The 19,960-nt window shown below is 42.4% G+C and overlaps 1 protein-coding gene across 1 annotated transcript in view; it reads left to right on the forward strand.

The window, feature by feature from the left end:
- LOC143281390 (putative ATP-dependent RNA helicase DHX57) overlaps positions 1–18,929 on the forward strand; it is a 44,864-nt gene extending 25,935 nt beyond the window's left edge. The window contains exons 17-28 of the mRNA XM_076586597.1: positions 316–380; positions 2,090–2,185; positions 3,704–3,753; positions 5,403–5,493; positions 7,853–7,948; positions 8,956–9,039; positions 9,940–10,080; positions 12,224–12,338; positions 13,124–13,185; positions 14,181–14,270; positions 15,400–15,543; positions 17,341–18,929. Coding sequence (XP_076442712.1) covers positions 316–380; positions 2,090–2,185; positions 3,704–3,753; positions 5,403–5,493; positions 7,853–7,948; positions 8,956–9,039; positions 9,940–10,080; positions 12,224–12,338; positions 13,124–13,185; positions 14,181–14,270; positions 15,400–15,543; positions 17,341–17,484 — 1,178 coding nt within the window. The 3' untranslated portion in view covers positions 17,485–18,929. The remainder of the gene's footprint in view (positions 1–315; positions 381–2,089; positions 2,186–3,703; positions 3,754–5,402; positions 5,494–7,852; positions 7,949–8,955; positions 9,040–9,939; positions 10,081–12,223; positions 12,339–13,123; positions 13,186–14,180; positions 14,271–15,399; positions 15,544–17,340) is intronic.
- The last annotated feature ends 1,031 nt before the right edge of the window (positions 18,930–19,960 follow it).

The raw sequence follows: 19,960 nt of genomic DNA on the forward strand, positions 1-19,960 counted from the left end.
GTTTAGGTGTCCAACGTGATCGTGTAAATTGAGCTCGGCCTATCGTTTGCTCGCTTGGCCAAATTCGTAGCCGCATAATCGTGAGTTGAAGACATATTGGACACAAAACGAACGCCAAGCCGATTAGACCAATCAAAGCCTCAAAAAACTTAAGCGTAATCGTACCTTGCCAAGGTCTCCAGCACTTGTCAGGTTACGGCTCTGTCTGCCACGTTTTGGCTATTAAGGTATTCATGGCTTACTTTCTGCATCGCTTGTCTGATGATCTACATCTTGTACTCGACGCTCGCCCCTATTCGTTCTTTCTCTCCTCAGTGTCCGGATGTTCTTTGCTCTGGCAGGGTGTCATCCGCTGGGTGCCTAAGTTTGGGTCAGGTAAGGTAATGAATAGAGCTAAATTTAATCTTGAAAAAAAAAATTTCTTTTGAGTTCTGTCTCCCACCAATCCCCTACACAACCAGACAAGTACACACACACAAAGGAAGACATGGCAAAGATACGGTAAATAATAGGCATGACTCTATGTCTCCAACAGAAAGCAATGCATTCTAAATTTAGGAATGGGAAGGTTTGGGGATAAATATTTTCAACATACCAGCTGCCATTGCGAAGTGGTTGGCATTGTGGACTGACTGGAAGGACATGGGTTCGATCCCAATCATAGGTGAGGTGGGGGGGGGGGGGGGGGTTCAGCCTGTTGGGGACTCCTGGCCTGAGGTGTGGTGGGTGGGTGGGGGGGGGGGTTCAGCCTGTGGCGGACTCCTGGCCTGAGGTGTGGTGGGGGGGGGGGTTCAGCCTGTGGCGGACTCCTGGCCTGAGGTGTGGTGGGGGGGGGGGGGGGGGGGGTTCAGCCTGTGGCGGACTCCTGGCCTGAGGTATGGGGGGGGGGTTCAGCCTGTGGCGGACTCCTGGCCTGAGGTGTGGTGGGGGGGGGGTTCAGCCTGTGGCGGACTCCTGGCCTGAGGTGCATGGGCTGTGGGTTCAGATGGGAAGACTAAGACCAGGTAATCAAGGGTCATCCACTTCACTGATATGTCCTTTGGGGGTGTTGCTCAAATTTCCTGTTACTCTGCAGGTCTCTGTATCTCTCAGCTTGGTTAACTCCGGGATCTGTTATGAGAGAACAGCCTTGTTGAGTAGTCACAGACCTAAATGGACCCCCCCACCCCAACCATAGCAGCATCTTCATCACCCCTATCATCTTTCATCATTAACTCACTCAGTACAGCCAGTCCTCTCTTCTCCTCTACACAGACCCCTCGGATGCCCAGTGGGTGTCTGAATGACCCAACCTTTAGCTTCCGTCGTCAGAATTGTGGTATTCTTTGTCAACATTCACCTCTTCAGTATAAGAGCCTTGGGTCATTCAGACACCCACTGGACATCCGAGGGGTCTGTGTAGAGGAGAAGAGAGGACTGGCCGTACTGAGTGAGTTAAAGTATTGAAAACAAAATGCCCAGAATTCTGCTCCAGCCTCCCTTTCCCCTTCACCAAAAAAAGAAAAAGAACAAAATTCTTCCAGGTAAACTGACTGGAAGAAATACAAGATAATAGGGGGGGTGTGCAGGCCTGCTTTCATCACATATTTGTCAGAGTTCCCTGGCTATTTTTAGTGAGAACCATGTGCGCATGCATGTCTCCGTTTCCTTTTTATCCAGGTCACCAAAAGGCAGAAATTTTCATTATGAAAATCGCTGTTCTGACAAAAGGATTTTGAAATTTTTCGGTGCCGATTTTTGCAAGTTTACAAGGTGTATTTGGTTTTATAATTACACCCGTTATTTGCTTTAGTCTTTTATGCTCAGTTTGAGTGTGTTTCTCGTGATGTATCTGCCATTACTTACTCAAACTGATCCATTTATAAAAAAAAAAAACTGCTGAAAAGTTGTCAGAACAAAAGCAAGTGCACACACAGAGAAGCCAGTTACAGTGGTTGGCTGCCCTTTGTGGTCATATGACCTACTTCTCACTCTGTGAGCAATGAAAACTCCACCATGAAAGCGGGCCTGCACACCGTCCCCAGTGAGCCTCTGTTAGTGTGTGTGAGGAGCTGAATGTTGAGCGTTGTGTGTTTGTGTGTGCCTGCAGGACGTGCTGCACAGTGTGGTGGAACCCCCAGACGTGGAGGCCATGGACAAAGCCATGCAGAGACTGCAGGACGTCGGGGCTCTGGATGACGAGGAGGTGAGGTGGGGGAGGGGTCAGGCATATGTGGGGGGCATAGAAACAAACCCTGTTTGGCATAGAAACAAACCCTGTTTGGCATTGAAACAAACCCTGGCTCTGAATGAGGAGGAGGTGAGGTGGGGAGCCCAGGGGGGATGTGGGGGGGTGCGGGGGTGGGGGGATGTCAGGCCTTTGTGGGCTGGGGGGTGGGGGGTAGGGGACATAGAAACAAACCCTGTTTGGCATAGAAACATCCCCTGGCTCTGGATGGTGCGGTGGGGATGGGGGGGAGGGGGGTGTCAGGCATTTGTGGGGGGGAGGAGGGGGGCACTGGGGAGTGGTGGGAGGGGCATTGAAACAAACCCTGGCTCTAGATGAGGTGGAGGGGGTCCTTTGTGGACATAGAGGGAAGTAATCATGTTTTGTGGTTTGTTTTATTTGGCATAGAAACTAGACCTGGCTCTGGATGAGGAGAGGGTGAGGTGTGGTTGGTGGGTCAGGATTTTTTTGTGGGTTGGGGGGGGGCCGGAGGGGGGGGGGATCATGTTTTCTGGTTTGTTTTTTGGCGTAGAGACAAACCCTGTCTCAGGATGAGGAGGAGGTGAGGTGTGTGTAGTTTGGGGAGGGGGGGGGGGGTGAAAGTCATCATGTTTTCTAGTTTGTTTTATTTGGATGAGAAACAAAGCCTGGCTCTGGATGAGAGGGAGGGTGAGGTGGAGAAGTGGGGGGTTGGTGTCAGGCCTTTATTTGGCTGAGAAATAAACTCAGGATGAGGAGGAGGTGAGGTGTGTGTGTGGTTGGGGGGGGGGGGTTGTAAATCATCATGTTTTCTAGTTTGTTTTATTTGGCTTAGAAACAAACCCTGTCTCAGGATGAGGAGGAGGTGAGGTGTGTGTGTGTGGTGGGGGAGGGAGGGGGTGAAAGTCGTCATGTCTTCTAGTTTTTTTTATTTGGCTGAGAAACAAACCCTGGCTCTGGATGAGGAGGGGGTGAGGTGGAGGAGTGGGGGGGGGGGTGTCAGGCCTTTGTGGGCATGGGGAGATGTCGTCAGGTTTTCTGGCTTGTTTTATTTGGCTTAGAAACGGAGCCTGGCTCTGGATGAGGAGGGGGAGAGGTGGGGTGGGTCGTACATGTTTTTGTAGGCGTGGGGTGGGAAGTCGTCATATTTTTAGTTTGTTTTATTTGGCATAGAAACAACCCACACCCCCGCCTCAGGTTTTTAGAAGCAGATCTTTGAATGTTGATAAAGTATAAACCCTGTGATGCAATATGATATGCACACACTCATCAGAACAAGAGGAAGGTGAGACTGCGCTTGTGCGCATGCACACATACATCTTTTGATGTCCGAGATATTGAGATTAAACTGTCAATGTTTTGTTTTGATTGTTGAAGAAATGTGTGTAAGAATATAGGTGAAAATTCTAACTGCTTCTCTAGCTCTCAGTTGAGAAATCTAAGACCTGGTCTGACAGGTATTTTAACCCCATTTTTTATATATTTGTAATTAGTTAACTATCTGTTCCTGTGTTCCAGAACTTGACAGCTTTGGGCTACCATTTGGGCACCTTGCCTGTCGATGTCAGGTGTGTACAGATAACAGAATAGAAGTATTGTTGCAGTGGTAATAGGTTGTGCATTTTTGTCATGGATATATACCGTAAACAGTATTGAAATATTTAATTCTGAATGTGAATTATTAAGAGGAATGTCAAGACCAGAAAGTTTAAATGTGTGAATTTGTAGGTCATTTTGCTGTGAAAATATTTCATGGATTACTTTCCTATATTTATATTTTTACTTTTTGACTCACTTGTGTAAACAAAGTGAGTCTATGTTTTTACCCGGTGTTCGGTTGTCTCTGTGTGTGTGTCTGTGTGTCCGTGGTAAACTTTAACATTGACATTTTCTCTGCAAATACTTTGTCAGTTGACACCAAATTAGCCATAAAAATAGGAAAAATTCAGTTCTTTCCAATCATCTTGTTTAAAACAATATTGCACCTCTGGGACGGGCACAAAAAAATAATAAAAGAAGCCTAATTATATGCAAACTGCGTTTACTGTTATATTTATATTTTTTGTATTCTCTAAACTTGGCACTTTGATCTGATATTCTGACCCAACAACAAGAGCAGTCATTATTATCATTTTTTTGTTCAAACAGGAACTTCTTTTGCTAAGCATGGAATTTTTATTTATTTTGCAAACGTTTTGGTGCAGTTAGTAAAAAAGGGAAATTACTCTGTAATTAATGCTAGGGACTTAATTTATCACAAGTGAGTCTTGAAGGCCTTGCCTCTTTTGTTTCCCTATCCACTAGACCTTGAGTGATGGTCTGGATGCTAGTTCATTTTGAAGAGACGATAAACCGAGGTCCCATGTGCAGCATGCACTTAGCACATGTTGAAGAACCCACAGCAACAAAAGGCTTGTCCCTGGCAAAATTCTGTAGAAAAGTCCACTTTGGTAGGAAAACAAATAAAATTGCAGGCAGAAAAAAAACAAAAAGATTGGTGGCGCTTTCAGTGTAGTGATGTGCTGTCCGTGGGGAGAGCAATCCTAATTTCACACAGAGAAATCTGTTGTGACAAAAAGAGTAATACAATACAATACAGTACAATACAATACAAAACATGTAAAAGAACTGAGTGTCTTTTTCATGAGAAGAGAGCAAATGACCATCATACCTTTCTCTGTTTTGCTGGGACTTTATTTAATTTGAATGCATGTGTATGAATCAGTTAAAATCAAACATAAGTTCTGTAAGTGCCAAATGCTCATAAAGATGGTCAGACATTGTTGACACATGAATGCTGTAAGTTAAAATACATTGTGTAATGGTTTGCAAAAGCAAAGAAAAAAGTGCATGCTGGGTGTACAAAACTGAATAATGATTTTTTTTTTTTTTTAATGTACGATCTTTGATTTTGTTGTTGATGTTCAGTGGTGATATCTTGAACACACTATCAGCAGAAATATAATCCATTCCTGAAATATCTTATTTGGTGATATTGAACACATTATTGACAGAAATATAATCCTTTTCTTCTCTTTGTTGTTGGATTCTGATGGTTTGAACACATTATCAGCAGAAATAGAGTCTGTTTTGTTAAATGTCTTGTTGGGTGGTGATAGTTGGAACATGGTTTCAGTAGAAATACGGTCCATTTTGTTATAAAATATCTGAGAAAGAATGAGAGGCCTCATCCTGCGGTGTTTGTGTGTTGGCTCAGAATCGGCAAGCTGATGGTGTTTGGCGCCATTTTCCGCTGTCTGGACTCTGCACTCACTCTGGCCGCCTCCCTCAGCTTCAAGTCTCCTTTTGTGAGTCAGCGGTGTCTGTCCTCCTTTGTCGTCTTTCTTCTCTGCTGTCCGTTCTTCCCAACTGTCAGCGAACCTTTCGTGCGCAGATTGGACTGTTCAGCCATCTGCGCAGATTGGACTGTTCAGCCATCTACGCAGATTGGACTGTTCAGCCATCTATGCAGATTGGACTGTTCAGCCATCTGCAGATTGGACTATTCATTCATTTGCGCAGATTGGACTATTCATTCATCTGCGCAGATTGGACTGTTCAGCCATCTGCGCAGATTGGACTGTTCAGCCATCTGCGCAGATTGGACTATTCAGCCATCTGCGCATTCACAGATAGATTCATGAGTACCCCCACACACACACACACACACCACCCTCCCCCCATTACCCATCTGGATGACAACAATGGTCATCATCGATCTCGATGGACACACACCACCACCGTTCTTCCCTGTCATCTTCCTGTGCCATCTGTTCTTCTCTGCTGTCTGTTCTTCCCTGTCATCTTCTGTGCCATCTGTTCTTCTCTGCTGTCTGTTCTTCCCTGTCATCTTCTGTGCCATCTGTTCTTCTCTGCTGTCTGTTCTTCCCTGTCATCTTCTGTGCCATCTGTTCTTCTCTGCTATCCGTTCTTCCTTGTCATGTTCTGTGCCATCTGTTCTTCTCTGCTATCCGTTCTTCCCTGTCATCTTCTGTGCCATCTGTTCTTCTCTGCTATCCTTCTTCTCTGTCTTGTTCTGTGCCATCTGTTCTTCTCTGCTGTCTGTTCTTCCCTGTCATCTTCTGTGCCATCTGTTCTTCTCTGCTATCCGTTCTTCCCAACTGTCAGCAAACATTTCGTGCGCAGATTGGACTGTTCAGCCATCTGCGCAGATTGGACTGTTCAGCCATCTGCGCAGATTGGACTGTTCAGCCATCTGCGCTGATTGGACTATTCAGCCATCTGCAGATTGGACTATACAGCAGATTGGACTATTCAGCCATCTGCAGATTGGACTATTCAGCCATCCGCGCAGATTGGACTATTCAGCCATCTGCGCATTCACAGATTCATGAGCATCCCCGCCCCCCCCCCCCCCCCACACACACACACACCACCCTCCCCCCATCCCCCAGCTGGATGACAACGATGGTCATCATCGATCTCGATGGACACACACCACCACAGTTCTTCCCTGTCATCTTCTGTGCCATCTGTTCTTCTCTGCTATCCGTTTTTCCCTGTCATCTTCTGTGCCATCTGTTCTTCTCTGCTGTCCGTTCTTCCCTGTCATGTTTCTGTGCCATCTGTTCTTCTCTGCTGTCCGTTCTTCTCTGTCATGTTCTGTGCCATCTGTTCTTCTCTGCTGTCCGTTCTTCCCTGTCATCTTCTGTGCCATCTGTTCTTCTCTGCTGTCCGTTCTTCTCTGTCATCTTCTGTGCCATCTGTTCTTCTCTGCTGTCCGTTCTTCTCTGTCATCTTCTGTGCCATCTGTTCTTCTCTGCTATCCGTTCTTCCCTGTCATCTGTCTGTGCCAACTGTTCTCTGCTGTCCGTTCTTCCCTGTCATCTGTCTGTGCCAACTGTTCTCTGCTGTCCGTTCTTCCCTGTCATCTTTCTGTGCCATCTGTTCTTCTCTGGTATCCTCCTTCTCTGCTGTCATTTCTTCTTGAGATTTTATACTCTGCTGCCAGTTGTTCTCTGTCAGTTTTGTTATTTGCTTTCTATCCTTCTCTGCTTGGCAAATCAATATGGTCTTTGATCATGCCTTCCAGAAATACCTGGTAGTGAGTGTTTTAAAAGATTATCTATTTGTATAAGTTTTTATTGTGTAGTTAACTGGGCAAGGAGATTTAAATCTTTACAGCTTACATTATTGTTTGTAACTTACTGTATGAGTGCTAGAGAATTTAACTTTGCACAAGCAGTTAACTGCTTTCTGTCTGATTTTTTCTATGTTTTTTTTTTTTTCTGTCAGCATCACCTTGCTTTTACTGTTTTAGCCCAGTCCTGTTTATTTGGGGGGAAAAAAAAACTTCTTTACTTTTTTTGTCTGCTCTTGGGGCTTGGGCTTGTTTTGATGTTTTAAGCGTTTTATTTACCCTGCAGGGGCAGTTTACTTTTTAGCTGCTTTTCTTTTAAACATGCGCCATAGGAGTAAGTAGATCTGAGGGGTAGGGCACTTGAAATTTTCAGCTTTTTAATGTATGATTTTCAGTCTGACATGTCATTTTTTGACAGGGATTGAAAAAACTGCGTTCCACTGTTTATTGACAGGTCTCACTGGGAATTGTCAGCTTTTTAATGTATGATTTTCAGACAGGTATTTCAGACATCTTATTTTTTTGACAGGGATTGAAAAATCCTGTGTTCCACTGTTTGTTGACAGGTCTCACCATTTGGCAAGAAAACAGAAGCTGACGAGAAGAGAAAGGAGTTTGCTGTAGGGAACTCCGATTACCTGACCATCTTGAATGCTTACAAGGTAGCTAATCTGGCTTCACCTTGCTCATCCAGATTGTTATGATGAGTTTATTGGCCATTCGTTGATGCCCTGAAGGTCAAGTTGTTCAGGTCGTGGGTCTTGGATTGGTGAAAGTTGTGTTGTTTTTAGGGTGTGAGTCCTGATAACCATCCAGTTTAACGTACATCCAGTTAACTTCTTGAAGACTTTTTTTTTTTTTTTTGATATTTTTTTTTTCTTTTGAGTAAATTGGCCCCAAAACAAGAGCTGGTTTTGATTTTTAATTCTTCTTCTTTTTTTTTCCTTTGGAGTAAGTTGGCCCGGAAACAGGTATTTCAGAAAAGAAGATGGAATCACTGGCGCTTGGTCTAAGATGGTGGTTTGAGTTGTTTGTTATTCGTTATGTTCAGATGCAGAAGGAATCATACCATGACAGCATTTTCCAGCTTTTCTTTGCATTGTCTACTCAACATGTGTGTGTGTGTGTGTGTGTGTGCGTGCATGCGTATATGCATGCATACATGCTTGTGGAGACTACATTATCTTCTAATAGTCTTCTTCTTTCAAGGGATGGAGGGGACATGGAAAATGTTTCTCCTCTGACATCTCATTCAGGGGCATAATTACCTTTCTCTTGATCAGTTTGTAGTCTTTGGAAAGAGCATTCTCATACAAACTGTAGACATGAAGTGTCACCAGTTATTTAAACTTTGCTTGAGTCTGCATGTGTACCCAAATCAAGGTTTGCAGGGTTTGTCATGAAAAGTCTTAGATTACAAGGTCTTTGAAATATTTAGTGAATCACTTTCAGTGGTCTTTTTTCTTTTCTTCTTTTTTTTTTTTATTTAATCATCACTTGTGATTTTTCATCCAACAGAAATTCAGACTCAAATTTACAGTGAAAGATATAGTTTTACAATACAAAAAAAAGGCAATTTCCTAATCTTTCTCTTTATGGCAATTTTTCTCTCCTGGTGATTATCACCTCAGGAATTGTTTGCTCCGATCCCTGTGTTGTTTGGTTTCAGCAATGGCAGGAAGTGCGGCAGTCCCATAAAGCGGAGGAGTACAATTTTTGTCAGGAAAACTTCCTCTCCATAAAGACGCTGCAGGTATAGAGCATGGAGCGTATGCACTAATGCTTTCTGTTGTTGTTGGGTATGAATTTACAGGGCTTATGTTTAGGAAGTGGGTGGTGTTTGTTTTTGTTTTGTTCTGTTCTGTTTGTTGTCAGCTGTGGTAAAGAGATAATTAATTAATTTATTATTATTATATTTATATAGCACTGAATCTTGCGCAGTGATAAATCAAAGCGCTTTCGCACCAGTCATTCAAACACATGCATGTCTGTGCAAATGTAGACTTGTAGTTGTATAGGGAGATGTTAAGTTAGTGTCAAGATTCATAAAAGCACACGCACGCACTCACGAACTACATTTGAACAATAATGATATGAAAAATTATAACCAAATCTATTTTTTTGAACAGAATAGTGTAAAAAAAAAAAAAAAGGATCACTTTTCCTTGTCCTCTTTGTTTTGATGTTTTGTTTGATCAGTTGTTTGGTTTGGTTTCTGTTTGGTTGGTTGGTTGATTTTGGTTTCATGGTTTGGTTTCTGTTTGGTTGGTTGGTTGATTTTGGTTTCATGTAACTTTTAACTCATTCTACTCCAGGTACGAGTTCACTCATTCCGTGATTACTTCCCCTGTGGACCTGGTACTAGAATTCATGTACCAATACACCATTCTAATTTTATGTATTCTTGCTTGGTACAGTTGGCGTTCTAAACTGAGCCATTTACTGATTCTGGCAGCATGAAAACGATGTTTTGTTTGACCAGTTCAATCAACAACTCTCCATCAATTTTCACTGTTTTAGTGAACGATCAAACCTTTCACTGCAGTGGTTTCAGGTAGTGCTGGTCTTTGGGGGGAGTTGTAGCAGGCATGAGGCAGAATGAGGTAAGTAGTCAATAGCCTTTTTAATGTTTTTCCTCTCCCCTCTTTGACAGATGCTGGCCAGTCTGAAGCAGCAGTATGTGGAGCTGCTGTCGGACATCGGCTTCACCAAGGAAGGTCTGAGGCTGCGCAGGATCCAGAGGCTGGCCCACAGCACTGGGACCGACGGCATTGTGGAGGCCACAGGACAGGAGGTTCTGTCGTTTGTCTGTCTTACCTCTTGTTCCTACAGGACAGGCTCTGTCCGTTGTCTGCCCCTTGATCCAAACAACAGGGTTTTTATTGTATTGTATTGTATTGTATTGTATTGTATTATGCTTTTTTGTCACAACAGATTTCTTTGTGTGAAATTCAGGCTGCTCTCCCCAGGGAGAGCGTGTCGCTCCACCGAGAGCGCTACCCCTTTTTTGTTTTTGTTTTTCTGCCTGCAATCTTATTTGTTTTCCTGTCGAAGTGGATTTTTCTACAGAATTTTGCCAGGGACCTCCCTTTTCTTGCCATGGGTTCTTTTATGTGCTTTAAGTGCATGCTGCGCACAGGACCTAGGTTTATCGTCTCATTCGAATGACGAGCATCCAGACCAGTACTCAAGGTTTAGTGGAGAGGGAGAAAATACTGGCAACTGTGGGATTTGAACCAGTGTGGTCAGATTCTCTCGCTTCCTAGGCAGATGCATTACCTCTAGGCCATCCCCTTGTTTTATATTCTCTACCTCTAGACTCTGTACTGCATTTTGTGTGTGTGTGTGTGTGTCCTTGTCTTACATGCTTATATTTAGACTTGGTGCTCAGAGAATTTACTCCATCCTTGTTTTACAACTAATATCTAGACTCAGTGCTGAAAGAATTTCTTGTGTCCTTGTTATTCTTGTTATTACAGATGATAAATTGTATATATTCTCCTGTCAGTAAAAAAAAAATTATGTTAAATGATTTCATGGGAAGAGTAAAAGAAACCATAGCAACAAAAAAAGTTGTCCCTGGCAAAATCCGCTTTGATGACAAAATAGATTTGTACACTTGCGGACAGATTTTTCTTTTCTTTTTTAAATTTGATGGATGTTAGACGGGTGCAATAGCCGAATGGTTAAAGCATTGGACTTTCAATCTGAGGGTACCGGATTTGAACCTCGGTGACAGCACCTGATAAGTAAAGGGTGGAGATTTTTCCCATCTCCCAGGTCAACATATGTGCAGACATGCTAGTGCCTGAACCCCCTTCATGTGTATATGCACGCAGAAGATCAAATACACACGTTAAAGATCCTGAAATCCATGTCAGCATTCAATGGCTTATGGAAACAAGAACATACCCAGCATGCACACCCCCGAAAATGGAGTATGGCTGCATAAATGGTGGGGTAAATAAACAAAAACAGTCATATATGTAAAATGTTACCTGTCTGTCTGAGTGTGTATGTGCAGGTGCCTGAAATCTGATTAAATGACACAGGAAACAAAGGATGAGCGCCCAGTGGCAGCCGTCAGTTAGCTCTACCTCGGTAGGACGCCTGTTGTGCACATGACCCCGTGTATGTGAGGCGCTTAGAGCTTGGTCTCCAAGGATAGGCACTAAATAAGTATCTGTATCAATCAAATGTTCTACACTGTCCTGACAAGCTCTTTCTGGACAGAGCAGCCAGAATTTCACACAAACAAAATCTGTTGTGATAGAAAGTGATACAATACGATACAATACAATACAGTACAGTATAGTGCTGCACAGTACTGTAAAGTACCATGCCATACAATTCAAAACAAATTGAATACAATATGTATAATAGTATCCTTTTATGCTTTCGATGCCAGTCTAAAAATTGATCGAGTAGTATTTGGTCTTTTCCACTCCTGCCCTCCCCCCATGGCCTCACACGCACTACATTCAGTCAGGCATTCACATGTGTATGTAAGACACAGATCAACAATGATTACTTTCGACAACTAATGTTTTTTTAAAAGCATGAAAGCCGCTTTAAAATGTGAGTAACAAAATTTCTGGTGATAAAGTATGATAAAATTTGAGGGACACCTATCGCTTTAGGGATGATGGCTCATCGACTTCTACCAGAGAGACGTCGCACGCCTGCGGGTTGATGGCGCAAGCGTATTGTCTAACATGCCTCTATAAACGTTTTTGTCATTGATTATTTATGACAAACCCAGATGTCTTTGCAGGAATAGAAGTACCAGTGGCTTGATCAGTGTACATGAATCAGCAGGAATTTGTACTTTTTTTTTTTTTTTACAGCTTTGTGTTTAATAAACTATTTTCTGTTATTCATGCCATTGTTCTGTTACTTTGCTTGTGCTGATGTGAAATAAAATTTTGTTTGTTCAGGCAAACTTGAACACTAAGAACTGGAAGTTGGTCTCTGCCATTCTGGTGGGAGCACTGTATCCCAATGTTGTGCAAGTTATGACTCCAGAGAAAAACTACAATAAAACTGCTGCAGGTATACTTTGTATGTGTGTGTGTGTGTGCGCGCGCGCTTGTTTATTTGCATGCATGCATGTATGGATATGTTTCATTTGAAAGCATAGATTCAAGAAGTCATATTTTACAACTCATCCTTAAGCTTTCTGATTTTTTTCTGTAAAAATGAATCAACAGTGGAAGTAAATGAAATAGTCTGATTTTTCTTGTTTTTAGTGCAGACACAAAAAACAGTGTTTACACTTATTTTAATCTTTTGTGTGTGTGTGTGTGTGTATATGTTAAAAGCATTTCTTCATTTCCTCAGTACCAGTGTTAGCTGTTAACCCCTTGACCGTTGCTGATGAATGTGCCTGTCAGTGAAGGGCTGCTGCCTCACTGAGATAAGACGGAAATTAACGGTCAGATTTTCAGTCACCATTCTTGATTTGGACGATCTCTTCCTCTTTGGATTGCATAACTCTGTCCAGCAAAATAAAATTCACTGGCCAAAGGAATGATTCAGCACTTATAGCTTTTAGAGGCGTTTGATTGGCTAAGAGCGGACCGGGCAAGACGGGTTGTCTTTTCACTGTTAGCCGCGCGAAATTTGGCCAAGCAGAGCAAACCCATAGGCCTAGTTTGCATGGTAAGTATATGTATCACCAAACACGGAGTATAATACAAACTCCTCCTTTCACTGGTAAAAGAGTTCACAATAAATGCTGAAGGCACTTCAAGTGCATGCCACACTGACATCATTTCACCAAGGTTCAACAGGCAAGGGGTTAAACAGCTTGGAATTGTTCTTCTCCCTCTCTGCAGGTGCTGTTGTCAGAACTGCTGTGTCCGATAAAACACGCTTTGTGACCAAATCAGACGGAGATGTGAGTGACAAATAATTCTTCTTTTCTTTTCTTCTTTTTGTTACACGACCAACATGAACTTGCCAATGACTCTGTCATGGTTGGTGCATGCAGGGTATTTTCGTGTGTCCATAATTACTGTACAGTTTTTTATTCGACTAGTATGTAATTTTTTTCTTTGTTCATTAATTTTGTTTGTGTGTTTTTGTTCCTTCATTCCTTCATTTGTGTATTTATATGTGTGATGTAGTGCAGTTCTTACTCTCAGTTTCCACTTTTTTGTTAACAGATAATTTGTATTTATTTGTATTTGTATTTCTTTTTATCACAACAGATTTCTCTGTATGAAATTTGGGCTGCTCTCCCCAGGGAGAGCGCGTCGCTACACTACAGCACCACCCATTTTTTTGTATTTTTTCCTGCGTGCAGTTTTATTTGTTTTTCTTATCGAAGTGGATTTTTCTACAGAATTTTGCCAGGAACAACCCTTTTGTTGCCGTGGGTTCTTTTACGTGCGCTAAGTGCATGCTGCACACGTGACCTCGGTTTATCGTCTCATCTGAATGACTAGCGTCCAGATCACCACTGAAGGTCTAGTGGAGGGGGAGAAAATATCGGCAACTGAGCCATGATTCAAACCAGCGCTCTCAGATTCTCTCGCTTTCTAGGCGGACGCGTTATCTCTAGGCCATCACTCCACATATAAAGTGGACTGTTGATTAATAAAAAAAAAAAAAAGGTTATGCCTTTTACCATGCTTTGTTACAGACAGTTCTTGCACTTCATATCCTTGTTCTCTTGAGTCTTATTTTGAGATTGTGCTTGTGAATACTTGTTTTGTAATAATTATATAATGTGCTGTTGAGTATTGTTTTTTTATTCAGCATTGTTATTATGCAAACTGTGTTCAGTAAGATTAAGATACTGTGCTTGTGTATGCTTGTTTTTGTGATAATTTGATACTGTGCTGTTTGATAATTTAGTTTAATATTGCTTTCATGTAAACTGTGATGCAGGTAAATGTGCACCCCTCGTCAGTCAACTTCCAGGTCGGTTACTTTGAAAGTCCATACCTTGTATACCACGAGAAGGTCAAAACCAGCAAGGTGAGAATTTCATCTGAACTCTTAGATCTGTTATGTGCACTATGTTTCTCATCTGCTTCTGTGCAGATGAATAAATCAAGTTGATTTTCTGTTGAATACACATGCACGCACACATACACATGCATGCACACACACACACACACACACACACACACACACAACACAACACAACACAACACAACACACACTCAACACACACACACACACACACACATCACAACACAACACAACACACACTCAACACACACACTCACACACACACACACACACACACACACACACACACTTTCATTGATTTGTGTATGTATATATATGTGTGTGTGTGTGTGTGTGAAATACGTGTGAATGTCATAGATTTGCAAACTGCACAACACCAGCTTACAGTTTATCAAGAATATATATAGTACATCGCAAAATGGGAAGTCCAGTTAGTGAATGGTGGACATGAAAATTGCTGGGGCAGTATGTTCCTTTCCTGAAAATGATGGGGCAGTGCAGTTCATGCTTTTCTTTGTTTTATATGTCAGCATTACATGTCGCTCAGTTTGTAACTGATTGTTGTGTGTGAGTGTGTCTGTGTATGTGTGTGTAAATAGTGGAAAGGTGATGTTTTTACTGGGTTTGGATCGCTATGACTCTGTCATGTGTGTTTCTCTTGTAAATGTTGTATGCCAAATTTTACTGTCTTGCTTGTGATCTGTATGTATCACAGACTTCACCACACTTAATGTTTCTCATACTGGGGATAATCATGTTATTCTGAATCTGATCCTGTATGTGGTTTTTTGGGTGGGAGCGGGGTGGGAGGGTAGGGGTGGGGGGGAGAGTATAAGCATACATCCATGACTGCAACTGATAGTTTGATTTTGTGTATTTGAGTGGGTGGGGATATAAGTGTACATCTGTGACTGCCACATACAGTTTGATTGCGGATGTGTGGTGGGACATAGGTGTACATCTGTGACTGCAACTGATAGTTTGGTTCTGTGTTGGGGGGGTGGGGGGGGGGGGATACAGGTGTACATCTGTGACTGCAACTGATAGTCTGGTTCTGTGTGTGTGGTGGGATACAGGTGTACATCTGTGACTGCAACTGATAGTTTGGTTCTGTGTGTGTGGTGGGATACAGGTGTACATCCGTGACTGCACCATGGTGTCCGTGTACTCTCTGCTGCTGTTTGCTGGCGGCGACATCTCCATCGACCTTGACAAAGGCAGCATCATCGTGTCTGTCGACGAAGGATGGATCCGCTGCAAGGCATCATCCAGCCAGGTGAGCACAGGAAGAATTGTATTTTATTGCATTGCATTATATCGTATTGTACTGTACTGTATTGTATTGTATTGCTTTTGTCACATTAGATTTCTCTGTTTGAAATTCGGGCTGTTCTCCCCAGGGAGAATATATGGTTACAGTGCAGTGCCACCCTTGTTTGTTTTTTTTAATTTCTGCCTGCAAGTATATTGGTTTTCAAAGTTGATTTTTCTACTGAATTTTTGCCAGGGACAACCCTTGTGTTTCTGTGGTTTCTCTTATGTGCACTAAGTGCATGCTACTGAATGGACATTGGTTTATCATCTCAGTTGAATGACATGTCCATACCAGCACTCAGAGTCTAGTGGAGGGGGGAGAAAACACTGGCGACTGTGGGATTCAAACCATTAAACTCAGATTCTCTCTCTTCCGAAGCGGGTGCATTTCCACGAGGCCACCACTTCCTTCTCTACACAGAGATGGCTTGGCCTGGGCTCACTGGGACTATAGAATGGAAAATTGTCACCACTCTGATACACTTCATTCTCTACACAGAGATGGTTTGGCCTGGGCTCACTGTGACTATAGAATGGGAAATCATCACCACTCTAATACACTTCACTCTCTACACAGAGATGGCTTGGCCTGGGCTCACTGTGACTATAGAATGGGAAATCATCACCACTCTAATACACTTCACTCTCTACACAGAGATGGCTTGGCCTGGGCTCACTGTGACTATAGAATGGGAAATCATCAAACTTAAGAGTATGTCTAATATGGAAGGAACTACTTCTGAATTGTAGTGTCACTGTAAAAACTAGAACTAGATTCAAAAGTATGTCAAAGTGCTGAGAACAAACCGTGTACGACAGCAGACTGGCGAAGAAAATAATTAAGACTGAGGCTCATTTACGGAAAAGGTTTGGGTGGTTTATTAACTGGACCTGTTGTTATGAAAGAGTTTAGGTACATTCACTTTGATATTTTATCTGTGTTGAATTTATGTTTTGTCTTTCTTCCTTTAGAATCAGAGTTGTGCGCACACTTGAATGATTGGCATGGAGGTGCTTGGATTTGTCTCCGCTCAACATTCTGCGCTATATGAATAATTGATGATGGTGATGATGATGATGGATAATGATGACAGCCAAGTGGTTAAAGAATTGGACTTTAAATTTGAGGGTCCCAGGTTTGAATCTCGCTAATGGGGCCTGGTGGGTAAAGGGTGGAGATTTTTCCGAACTCCCAGGTCAACATATGTGCAGACCTGCTAGTGCCTGAAACACTTTGTGTGTATGAGCATGCAGAAGATAAAATATGCACGTTAAAGATCCTGTAATCCATGTCAGTGTTCGATGGGTTGTGGAAGTTGTTACAACAACATACCCAGCATGCACATCACCACCCCCCAGCTCACACCCCAAAGATGGAGTATGGCTACCTACATAGCGGGGTAAATAAACAAAACGGTCATGCACGTAAAAAATGTTATATGTCTGTCTGAGTGTGTATGTGTGTGTGCCTGAAATCTGATTGAATGACACAGGAAACGAATGATGAGCTCCCAATGGCAGCCATCAGTCGGCTCTACCTGGGTAGGCAGCATGTTGTGCAAATGACTCAAGTTTGTAAAGCTCTTAGAGCTTGGTCTCCTACCGAGGATAGGCGCTATATAAGTGCCCACATCATTCATTCATTCATCCTAAGCTCGTTTGCTTGTAAGTACTCGTGTCATCATCATATCATATCATCATATGCATACCTGTGGATGTGTGCCCACTTAACTGTGTGTAATTGCTGTGAACCAACCAGGTGGCTGAGCTGTTCAAGGAGCTGCGTGTGGAAATGGAAAAACTGCTGGAGGACAAGATCCAGAACCCTAACATGGACCTGTGCACCTGCCCTCGGGGCAGTCGCATCATCAACACCATCGTGGAGCTCATCACCACGCAGTGATGCCTGTGTCGTCAAGGCCTCGCACACCAACTTCCCCGTTTCTGTTCGTCCTTCTTCGCCTCCCCACCTCTTTCCAGTATCCCTGCTGGCTTGTATAAACTTCAGTGCATGAACGTATCTGGTTTTTTGTTGTTTTTTTTAGTTATATTTTCATATTACCTGACAAACTATGTATGGCTTTATTTGTGGGCTATTATTATGTATTTATTTGTTGTTGGGTTTTTTGGTTGTTTTTTTCAGTTAGAATTTTGAGAATTTTTCAGTCATTGTATTTTATTTCTCAGCCTTTTTATGACTGTATCATGTTTGCTGTCAGTCATGGTTTCATGGAGAATAATGTTTTGAAAGAAAATGTTATGTACTTAACACCAAGATTTGAAGAATTTTGACAATAAACGATACTGATGCCAGTGTGGTCCAAGTTCACGTTATTCTCCATCAGTTTTTTCCAAGCAGTGTGTGGTTAACAGATTTGTCCATCCGGGATCATTACTACAAAATGAAGGGAAACCATGACAGAGACTTCATTTTACTTAAGCAATCTGTTTCACTACCAGATCTGTGTTCCAATGTCCAGATTTTAATGTCCTGTTCATTTACTGAGGATCACATTCTGTATGAGTGAAAAAAAATAAAAAATCTGCAACCTACTTTTTTTTTTTTTTCTTTCTTTTTGTGTTCTTTATGGACAAGTGCTACCTCTGCTTTCTTGCCTGTGCACCACTGACATGAACAACTTGGAACAGAGATCTGTGTCGCACAAATCTGATTCACACTTTTGTTTTACGGTTAGTTTGTGTCTGGATGTTTCCTAACACACTTGAAGGTGATGGACCTATGTGTGTGTATGTGTGTGTGCGTGTGCGTGTGTGCCCTTCTCTCTGTAACATTTTCATTTCTCAGTGCTGCTCTTTTTATTTTGTTGAATACTGTGTAATTTGTTCTTTGAAAAAATACAGGATTTGAAAATGAGTCAGGGATGGTTGAATGGTATCAGTTTGGATATTGCATCTGGATGTTATTTATGTCAGTGTCAGTAAACTGTGGAAGAAAACATGCTCCAAATAATGTGTTTGTTTAGTCATCAGGTATGGTGATTCAAGGCCAAGATAATTTTGTTTCTGTATTGAGTATAGTGTGTGTATTGACATATTTATGTTCTGTTTTGTATGTGTATTTTACTAACTGCAGTGAATGCATTGAATGATATTTATTTCAATCATGCAAAGCTCCGTACTTGAAATGAGTGTCATTTGATATGTTGAATGTCGCTGGATGATTTATTTTAATCTGATTCATAATTATTGACTTTCACTGCAGTTAGTGATATTGCAAGCTTTATAGGAGACAGCATTGTGAGACTGGTGTTCACCGTGCAATGTTTAATGCAAAGGTTACCCTTATGAAGAGGTTTAATGTTTAATAAACTGTCTACAATAAAGGTTTTATCCACATGTTGTTTTATGGAATTAGCGTTTGCTTTGCTTTGTGTGTGTCTGAATGACGTAATTATCAGCCTTGAAACTGTAATTTGTAGACAAAGGTTTGAATTATATTGTGGTTTTGCACTTGTTTTCAAGTCTGCTTGGTTGACATAGTGTCACACTAGAGGTTGCAGACTATATTTGAAAATTCTCTTTGAATCCATTTGAAACTGGAAACTGTTTAGACTGTATAAACTTATTCTGCACCTGTTCTGTGATAAACAGATTGTCATATCCTGATATTGTTTTATAACCTTTCCCTCTGTGATAGGTCCCCACCACTGACCTATAAACATGGACTGGGAATGCCGCTGTGTGCGCCTTGCAGTCACTTGACGCCAACTGAGCGAGCGAGCCGCGGCCATTTTGGACACCTCTTATGGATACTTGTCTAATCCTACCTCAGTCTTGAAAAGACTGTGCGTGCGCCCGCGTGTGTGTTTACGCGCGTCTGAGTGCCTGTTTTTGTTTGTATGCATGCATGCATGCGTGTGTGTGTGACTGTGTGTGTGTGTGTGTGACTGTGTATGTGTGTGTGTGTGTGTGACTGTGCGTGTGTGTGATTGTGTGTGTGTGTGACTCTGTGTGTGTGTGTGTGTGTGTGTGTGTGTGAGCTTCAAAATGAGTCACGGCAGAGGATGGAGGTAAGAAAAAGTATAACGGGAATATATTCGTATTTTTATTGTGTTCTCGCATTATAATATATACAGTCCCCCCCACCCCTCCCACACACACAGTCACACACACAGAGTCACACACACACAGACGCACGCACACGCATGCACACACACGCGCGCGCGCGCGTTCACACACAAACAGACACAAAATTTCCAATTATAATATTTGGTGTCATATACTGTACCATGTCAAACTGATGCAAACTAGGCCTATTGGTTTGCTCTGCTTGGCCAAATTTCGCGCGGCTAACAGTGAAAAGACGGGCCCACCCGCTCTCAGCCAATCAAACGCCTCTAAAAACTATAAGCGCTTAA

Source organism: Babylonia areolata, chromosome 4 (genome assembly GCF_041734735.1).
Source record: "Babylonia areolata isolate BAREFJ2019XMU chromosome 4, ASM4173473v1, whole genome shotgun sequence".
Taxonomy (NCBI): Eukaryota; Metazoa; Mollusca; class Gastropoda; order Neogastropoda; family Buccinidae; genus Babylonia; species Babylonia areolata.